Raw genomic sequence first — 9828 nt, forward strand, 5'->3', positions numbered from 1 at the left:
GGTGGGGGTGGGGACTACTGTCCTTGCCAGCCCAGGACTCACCTTCTTTTGGGGGACTCCAGGGACATCTGTCACAGGTGTGACCAGCCCAGTTTCATGAAAGGCATGCAATGAACTTGGCCCATGGCTAGGGACGTGGCCCCCTCTTCCCTCTTGCCGCCCACTGATTGGTCTGAGTGTGAGTTACACATTGTTACCAAGTTAATGCTGACGATGAGCACTGGCCCCGCCAGGATTGCTAGCTCCCTGCCTGATGCTCAGTGCGGTGGCGGCTATTCTCCCTGGACACCTGTGCTGGTGCCCTTTTCTACTCTCATTTTCATTGCAGCCACACTGGTTGTAAGCCAGAGTCTCTCTGTACTCATGAAATCTCTGGTGCTGTTAAGGCCCATATCCTATCACTGCCCCCACCCTGGTACATCAGAAGTAGTCTACACCTGAGGTGGGATGTTTAAGAAAAAGACTGAATGTAGTTTTCTTCTAACCCTTATTTCTCACACTCTTTTCTTCCTTTTCCCAAAATCCTTGCATCAAATCTCATTTAGGGAACATCAACAGTCATTTCACCTTCTCTCCCAACGCCGGGTCCAACGTTACAAGCCTGATCCTCGCGACTCGCTTTGACTATGCTAGTGGGCTTGATAAGATCTGGAACTACAAACTACTTGTCTACATAACTGATGACAACTTGCTGTCCGACAGGAAGAGAGCTGCAGCTCTTGTTGAAACAGGCACAGTGACCCTGAGCATTAGTGTCATTCCTCACCCAACCACGACTGTCACCACAACCCCCAGGGTAAGGGTTTTGGGAGATGGACTTCCCAGTTACATCCCTTGTAATTGATGTTGATGGAGCCCCTTGATCTAGGAGAAATGTGGGGTGGACTGAAAAGAGTTGAGGGGTTAGGATGTTGCCAGAAATGCCAACCGTGGGCTGGATTGGAATAGTCACTGGGTGGTAGAAAAAATCTGGGTGAGACCTTGGGCTTATAGAACCACTGACATTTCCTAGTCTGGTAAAGAAGGAGGTACACATATGCACAGACTTGTGATAGATCAGGCATCGCCTATCCAGGGTATGGACATGTTGCCGCCTTCACAAGCCCTTCTCTGCTTGCTCTTAAGAGCCAATACAAGTCCGTGTCCATGAGAGCAGCTAGCTGCCAGATGCTCTTCTCTACTTCTTTTGAAGAGTCACCATTTGTCAATCTGTACCCTACTCCCCACCTCCACTCCAAAAAGAAATCCACTTATTCAATCTGCAGATATTGATTTAATACCTATAATATGTCAAGCACTTTGGTGAATAAGCCAGAAATGATCTCTGCTCTCTCATGGAGCTTATAGTATAGGTTAGTGGTTCTCAGGTGTGGTCCCCAGACCAGCAGCAGCAGCAGCATCACCTGGAAACTTGTTAGAAAAAGCAAATTTTGAGCCCACCCCGGAACACTAAAGTTATACCTCATCCAACTACGATCATCACTACGACTTCCAGGGAAGGGTGTTGAAACCTGGAGTCCTCACCAAATCCCCAGACCTACTGGATTAGAAACTGTGGTGTGGGACCCAACAATCTGTGTTTTTAATAAGCCTTCCAGGCCATTCTGATTGCACTAAAGTTTTAGAGCCTCTGATCTAGAGGGAGAGACGGATTACAAACAGGTGTGCAAATTAATAAACTACCTACAGACTGTCATAAACAGTAGGAAGAAAAGCAGCCCCATACTTGGAGTATGCCAGGGGAAAAGGAACCAGAACCTCAGAAAGCCACCTGTGACAGGTGGTCAAATTCTGCTTCTCAGAGTCTTACCAAGAGCTGCTTAATATTCCTTTCCTGTGGGCTGGAGTCAATATTACCCCCAATGAATGGAGGCATTAGGTGACTTGAAGGGCTTTCAGTTGTGGTAGGAGCCAGTAGGTGCCCCAAGTAAGGAATTGCCACCTTTCTGCAACTTACAACACAACCCAGCTCTGACATCTCCAACCTGGAAATCTCCATAACTTTTTGTTATCAGTCTCCCTCTCTGGGAAGCAAATGCTGAACTTGAGGTCTCACTGTGATAACAGCCTGCTCAGCTGGCAGCACAGCTGGTAGTGACTGAACACTGAGACGCTTACAAAGTGTTTAAAAAAAAAGAAACAAAAAACCCCAACTTTCATGGCTCATGCCTTCCCAGTGAGAGACAATAGCTATATTAGTCCCTAGCTTATGCCATGATTTGGCAGGGAAAAAAAGCCAATGGAATTTTTAGCTTTGGGGAAGGAGAAGAAAGAGAATGAAATTAGGCCTAGAGTTGCTCTCCAGTTCCCTACATTTTCTGGGTTTTGGTCTAATGGACGTCTGGCAAGACTATAAATAAGGTGATGGGTTGAAGAGTGAGAACGATGAGCACACAATTGTCCGACCTTTAGAGCAAGAACAAAAAGCAGGATGAACATTCAACCACCCAATGTGAGAGGGTTCTGATGTCAAAGACTACCAGCCTCCACTTATCTCCCTCTTCTGTCATTCAAGCCCAGGATCACCTACCGGATCCTGAGGAAGAACATGTATTCTCCATCGGCCTGGTATGTGCCTTTTGTCATCACTTTGGGCTCCATGCTGCTTCTGGGTCTCCTGGTGTCCCTGATCGTCCTGTTGGCCAAAGCCATCCACAGACACTGTCCCTGCAAGACTGGGAAGCACAAGAAACCTCTGTAAGTTGCCGGTGGGCTGGACCCTTCCCCCATTTCCTTTCGGAGGATACTGCCTCTGGTGATGCCAGGAGAAGGAAAGGGAGACAGTTGGAATTTCTCCACAGGGTAGAGAGGGTGCCTGGAATGAAGAAAGGAAACGGAGCTACGGGGGAGACGTCCCAGCTCCCCTTGTCCTGGTGGACCCCCTTCATCACCTGCCGGGCCAGGAAACTGTTCCTTTGCTTTTCCCTGGCACCTGCTCCATACTTGATGAGTTCTCAATGAAATCGGGGCTTCAGCCTCTTGGTGGCCTTGTCCTGGATAAAAGCTCCAGAAACAAGGCCGGTTGTGAGTAGTAGTAGAATATGCCGTGCTGTTATTTGTGGAATATTTAAAGGATGGGATGGAATTAGAGGAAGCATAAAAAGGAATAAGGGAATTAAGCTTTTGGCTCCGGTGTGACTAAATAATCATTGTTCTTTTGCGTGTGGCCCTCTCAAGGGCTGTAAACGCAGACCTGCTTCCTCTCCCTGGGATGCTCACCTGCTCACTTATACGCCTCTTTCGGTGACGCTCTGCGGAGTGTCTTTTACTGGCTAAAGGGAGGTACTAGAGTAAAGTGGAGAAAGCATCAAATTGTTACAAGCTTCCCCAGAGCCAGTTTCTTGAGTCTTAGTAGCTCTTACAGTGAGGATGTGATGGTTCTGAGCCTGGACTTTGGAGTCAGATAAGGTTGAGGTTCAAATCTTGGGTCTGCTATTTTCTGGGTATATGGCTTTGGGCAAGTGACAACCTCTGTGAATCTCAATTTCTTTATTTGAAAACCAAACAATTAAATGAGCAAATGCAAAGGAACCACTTAGCACTGTTCCTGATGTGGAGTAAATGCTTAATACACTATTTTTTAAAAAATCTTGTTGCATGATTTTTCATGGCTGAGTCCCAGTGAGCTTAGGATTCTAGATTCTAAGTTTAGCTCTGTACACCCAAGTATCTTGAGGTATTGGAACTTGAATTTTGGAATTTCTCACTGGCAAAAAGAAGGGGTGATAAGACTCATGTGCCTTTTAAAGGTATTTTGAAGATTAACTACTACTGTCAAATAATTTAAAATCTATGGATGAAAGGCTGTATAAAAGTATAAGTATTAGCATAAAGATGTGCATTGCATTTTGCCATATTTATTGGGGGCATTTGTTGCTATTGGCAACCTTGACTTCAAGGTAAGAAATCCTTGAGCATCTGCTGAAATTTAAAAAGGTCTTTTTATTTGGACTATACTCACAAATTGATTTGAGAAAAAAAACCAGCTCCAAAAGAGTGATGCTTAAGCTTGTAAGGATGGCAGTGCTCTGTAATGGGATTTGGGCAGAAGTTCTTAAAGGAAGTAATCCAATACTAGACACTGCAACTCACATGCAATTTATAGTCAAATGTGCACCTTGAACCTGGTGGTTTCAGTTACCTTCTAAATATTGTTTTCAACGTGGTTGACTTTTAAAAAACTAGCTAGTGATTCAGACTCAGACCTGGCCTCTCTGGCAATTTGTTGTACCATATGGCAACCAATATTTGTCCCATAGCAGAGAATAAAATTAGAGTCACAGAATGAAGGGTCTTAAGAGTCCAGGTGTCCAGCTCTTCACATTACACGAAGCCAGGGTTTAACTGCTAGTCATCGAACCTTCCCACTGTGGGTCAAATCTTCTGCTCAGATAGTTACTGGGGAGGAAAACCAGGCAGGAAGAATCGCTGGGCCATCTGATGGGGTCGTCATGCCCTCACTCAGTGTTGTCAGAGAAAATAGGTTCCCTGAAGTTCTCTAAAGCAATAGTTTTCAAACTTATCAAACTCCTAAGCCTCCTTAGTCCCAACCCAGCAGTGACAGAGCAGGGCTGGGAGCCCATTCTGCATTTTAGTCCCCTGCCCTGGTCCCTCTTTCAATCGACCCCTGAATCCTGGGGAACACAGTTGCCCAAAGGCCCCCATGTTGTCACGTGTGTACTAGGGCAGAGTGCTCTCGGGTTAATTCTTGTCCATTCCTTCTCCCCCGATACAGGGTGAAGAAAGTAGGTATGTACGGTGCCGATTACCTTTGTTTGTTGCTATTACTGTTTTTTGCTTGCTCTGTTGTACTACATAAAAGGGTTCCAACTCGGTGGAGAATCAGGGCACAGTCCTGTGTTGGTGGGTTTTCCGCCACATCATCTGTGGATGGAACGAAACAGAGATCGGACGTAGCTGGAGGAAGGGGAGGGCAGGGCAGGGTGCATGGGGCCGTTGGCCCGCTTGGGTCTCATTTGGTCCTGCCTGTTCCTTACTGAGTCACCTCCAATCAGCTTCACATCAGCACCTAAAGGTCTGCTCCCTACCAAACGGGTCAGGAATGGAGAATTCTCCGTGAGTTAAACACAGAATCTACTTGCTGCTACACACAGAGGGGGTGACCCCTCCTGAGGACAGCTAGTGCCCTGCATTAGACAGATGCCTCTTTTTAAAGAACAAATGATACTTTATTCTCAGATTGTGATGGATTTGATCATTCTCACATGTTACTTAGGTTAGGGTAGTTAGAAATCGGGGCTGGGTGCAGTCAGATGGTCTGGGAGAGCTGAGTGATTTCAGGGCGTTGGTGAAATGAGCAAGGCCTATCTGAGGAGACATCACCACTGTCTCCAAAGCTGTGGTCTCAGGGAGACTCCAAGCTATGGGGAGAGACAGGACAAAGAACTGGAAAGAGTGTTTTTGAAAAATGATTGTTCTAATCACTCCAGCCATAGGTGTGTGCATGTGACATGCACAAGGGATATCTCAGCAGGGTTAGAAATTTAACTACAGTGGTTATTGATCGTATCGAATGAGATAATTCTAATAAATGAGATTTTTCACAAACTATCTCCCATCCTAGTTACTTTGTAAAAAGGGCATAAGGAATGGATGCAAAGAATCCTCAGATGAGAAACAAAGGTAGCAACCCCCTCTTTCTTTTTTACCTATAAAGCCATTTAAAACCTAGTTTCCAGTAATGACAATAAGCTGGAAAAAGAATTAAAAATTTTTAATGGTGTATTATGAGAGTGTGTGTGTTTCTGAGAAGGTGGAAGGAGGTCAACAAACATGTCTAGAGACAGAAAATTCTTTGCTATGCCTGCAATACTAAGCTCAAATCCTGCTTAAGAGAGATCTCTTTGTAGGGGTAAAATTTTAAGGTCAATTTAGTGTCCAAGAAGCTTAACTTCTGTCTGTCCTCTTCCCTGCAGAAATGAAGAACACAAAGAGAGAGGCTGCGGTGGTGAGGCTGGCTGGCCCCGGGGCGCCGGGTTGGGGAGGGGCTCTGGTCTCCCCCCGGCCGTCTCACCACAGTCCCACGGGGGTGTTTATCATTCAGGGAGATGCTTGTATCTGGCCACTGGAGCAGACTGCTGTGTGACGAGCTCCTGATAGAATTTGTTCCCTCCACTGAACCTGTCTGCTGCTATATTTGCAGAAGAACTGGATTTCATAAATATTGAATAGTGGTGTTTATTATCTACACTAGTTCTCCAGGAGAGTGAGTTAGGGGGAGAGGAGCTTAAAGACCAGAACTGGTGCTTCAGCCTTCAATGGGATTTACTTTTGCTTTGCTTTTCCACACCTTGAGGGAAAAGTGATAGAAAAAGAGCACAGTGGGAGGCTGAGGCTGGCTCTGCCCTCTCGGCCATATGACCTTGACCTCAGGGACTCCCTCGGCCTCTTTAAGCTTTAGATTCCTCACCTGTGGAACAGGAGTGAGAACAGCTGCCCTGAGATAACAGGTGGGGAAATACTGGGAAAATTATGAAGAGTCATGTAAATGCAAAGTGTCACAGGACAGCTGGGGAGTTACCTCCTCACGTGACCTCCTGAGTTTTCTTTCACTGAACCTGATCCACCCACTGGAAGTGACGGAACTTGAAGGTGACCCCCTCCCAGGTGTCCCCTAACCCCTAATAATAGGACTTTGTTATGATCTAAGATCCATGAATTTGGGAAATGACAGGCAGGAGGCGGAGGAAGTATCGCTTCAGGCCAGTCTCCTAAGTGCTTATAAGCACTGGTCTGCAAACAGGAGGAAGGGGTGATCTCCTGTCTCCTGGGTCTTATTATTGCCTAAGGCAAGTACCCTTGATGATGCCACTCAGAGACTTAGACATATGTAGAGTTAAATTCGTCGATTAAGTAAATCAATCCCCCTGGCCGTAAAAAGTGCAGCTTCTGAGTTGATCAAATGGAGGAAAGCTGTACAATCTCGATTCCTTCTGTTTTCACAGAGGGGAGCTGTGGGCAAGTGAGTAGGTAACGGCTTATGTGATGAAAACGGGGGTCAAAGGCCCATTAAACTCCCAACACCGTCCTCGTGAGTGTGCTGAAGAACGGCATTGTTGGAGGGCACCGTGTGAGGGAAGGGGGTGTTTCCAGGGGGCAGAGGTCAGGTCCTGGAGGGTGGCACAGAGTACAGGGGAAAGAATAAGGAGTGGAACACCAGGCTTAGGGGAGGCAGGCCAGGCCCGGAGGCAGCGCTGCATTGGCCTAGGCTGACTCATCTGTGCCGGCCCTGCACGTAACATCTGCCTGGCAGATCCCGCGTAGGTGATGTCGATCTTGGCCGGTGCTGCGTGGCATTTCTGCTCTTTCTTCTGTGCAGCTTAGATGGCGTTTACTCAGGATGCTTTCCTACCCCCCAAGTCTGCATTAAATGTCCTTTTCCCACCCCTGTTCCCCCACGCCCCCATAGCATCCTATTTCCCCCATCATGGGCTTTATCACAGTAAATTGCAGTGCCTCTTTGTCAATGGCTCCTGCTTGATTGCAAGCTTTGGGAGGGCGGTAACCAGCCCTGCCTTGTTCACCGATGTGTCCCGAGCATCTAGCACAGTGCCTACTGAATAAATACATGTCAGGGAGGCCCTGGGTAAGGAACCTGGGCTGTAAGGAAGAACAGCCTCTCCTGGGGGGAGGAGTGTAGGGCTGTGCTTGAAGCCGTCTCTTTCTTTTCCTTAGGAAACAATCCAGATGAACACTGTCTTTGATGGAGAAGCCGCAGACCCAGGTAATTAAGTGGCAGTGTCGCCCATAAGGGCACTGATCATATTCCAGGCTGGTGGAGTCATGGAGGACCATATCCCACATCCTGCTCTTCACTCAGTCTGCCAGTGCGTTTGGTTGTCGGGCCTACACAGTGCTGATACTTCCAGGCGGCACCACAACGTGAGATTGGCTCAAAACAGAGCTGGCTTGTAGACACTCAAGCACATGATCACGTGTGAGGCCTCAGCAGGTTTCCACCTAAAGGGTCCCACTCAAGGACCACGCCTCTGTCCAGCCTCCCTCCCTGAATCACAGGCCAGTTCAGGGAATTGGTGAATTCAATAACCCACTGTGTCTTCTGCTCACTGGGACTCAACCTCCCCCAACCTGCCTCATCCTTTCTGAATGCTTCTAAACACCATCCTATTGGTAACGAGAGATATGGAGAAATGGCAAGCTTGGCTTCTTTTTTTCCTCGAGGAGGGCCAAGAATTCCTTCTTGGACAGCAAGATGAACATAAGGTAAAGCTGGCCTCCAGAGCTCTCATCACCCCCATGAAATCAGCTCCAAATTTAGCTCCTTTACACACATCCCTTCACTTACAAAGGCTCAATTATAGACGTGAATAAAGGGAAGGAAACCAAATTCGGGAGGCAAGTGCATTGGCTCCCTGCCACCCTCACATGCGAACGGCTCCGCTTGGTCCTCCTCAGAGGGAGGATGGCTCCTCTCCAGGACAGGCTGCCGCTGCTGCTGGAATTAAATTTCCCTCTATTATTAGGTACTTGTTACCATAATGTGCCCACATTAGCATAAGTGCTGGTGGGATCCTCTGCCTGAGAGGCCACTCATGCTGTAGGGAAACAGCAGGAGCAGGGGCACGCCGGAAACTAGATCTTCTGGGGCAAAAGCCAGGGAGGACCGAGGCTGTTCTGCGTCTGTGTGTTTGCGAGAAGGAAAAAGGAAGCGATGAGCCAACTGGACTAATGTGAACAAACATCAATTAGCGTCTACAGGCTCCGACACAATAAAAATGGCTCCCTTGCATCATCTCAACTGGGGCCAGATTTGTGTGTCTGTGTCTGCAAATCTCTGCTAACATAACATAGATAAAAATCAAAGTCTTTCCCTCCTTCCTTGGTGAACTCCTGTTTATATCAGGGATTCAGGGGATCTTTTTAAACAAACAAATCAGAATGTAATGGGTCACCCCATGAGAAACTGAGCCTAACTTATCTGAAGCTCATGTTGAATTCAAGACTTCTGTGGCCTCTCATCTTGCCATTGAGGTGACCTTGAGACTCTCCTAAACCTTTTTTTTCCAGGGAAGTGTGAGATTTGCTACCTGTGTGGTCAGAACCACACAGCTCAGCTCGTGGAAAGGGCAGGCAGGTGAAGATTGTGTTCTTCACAAGCCTGCTTTCAATCTTTCTAGCTGCTTCATCTTTCCTTGGGGGTGAGAAGAGAGCAGGGTGGAGATGGGGGAGCAGAGAAGCATTTGGATTCCTTTGTTTATACATTGATGGTGTAATTTTTTTCCCTAGTTACTGGGGCAATATATGAATTCAACACAAAAACTGGAGCCAGAAAGTGGAAAGATGGGACCTTAACCCAAATGCCAAAATGGAAGGAGTCCAGCCCTCAGGGAGCTGCTCCAAGAAGACCTGTCACTGGGGAAGGGGCCGGGCCACTAAGGAGCACCCACAAGGAAGGAGATGGGCTGAGAGACAAAGCACAGGCCAAGAATACAGTCCCATGGTCCAGGAACCAGGACAGCAAGCCAAGCACCCCAAAGAACAGAAACTCAGCCCTTACGGGTGGGGGGTCCCCCAAACCGCACCCAGAAAAGTGAACGGGGTCTGGCTGCCTGGCCCACAGCACAGCACAGGGAGGGGGCTTGACTGTCTGGGACGCTGCCTCACCCTACATTCTTCGAGGGCAGGGTCGGCGTGGAGAGCTGAAAATGTGGAGGATCCAGGGTCCCAGGTGGAATGTGTGACAGACTTTAAAATGAAGGGCTTTCATCTCAGAGTTGCCTTTTTCTGAGACAGCCCAGGAGAGATTTTGCCCTGGCCTCAGTACCTCTGATCAGCTGGACTGCTAAC

At 47.7% G+C, this 9828-nt stretch overlaps 1 protein-coding gene across 1 annotated transcript in view; it reads left to right on the forward strand.

The window, feature by feature from the left end:
* Window positions 1–9575, forward strand: part of CDHR3 (cadherin related family member 3) — a 71486-nt gene extending 61911 nt beyond the window's left edge. Inside the window, exons 14-18 of the mRNA XM_032642584.1 lie at window positions 546–796; window positions 2516–2697; window positions 4736–4745; window positions 7696–7744; window positions 9268–9575. Coding sequence (XP_032498475.1) covers window positions 546–796; window positions 2516–2697; window positions 4736–4745; window positions 7696–7744; window positions 9268–9575 — 800 coding nt within the window. The remainder of the gene's footprint in view (window positions 1–545; window positions 797–2515; window positions 2698–4735; window positions 4746–7695; window positions 7745–9267) is intronic.
* Window positions 9576–9828: the final 253 nt, after the last annotated feature.

Source organism: Phocoena sinus, chromosome 9, assembly GCF_008692025.1.
Source record: "Phocoena sinus isolate mPhoSin1 chromosome 9, mPhoSin1.pri, whole genome shotgun sequence".
Lineage (NCBI taxonomy): Eukaryota > Metazoa > Chordata > Mammalia > Artiodactyla > Phocoenidae > Phocoena > Phocoena sinus.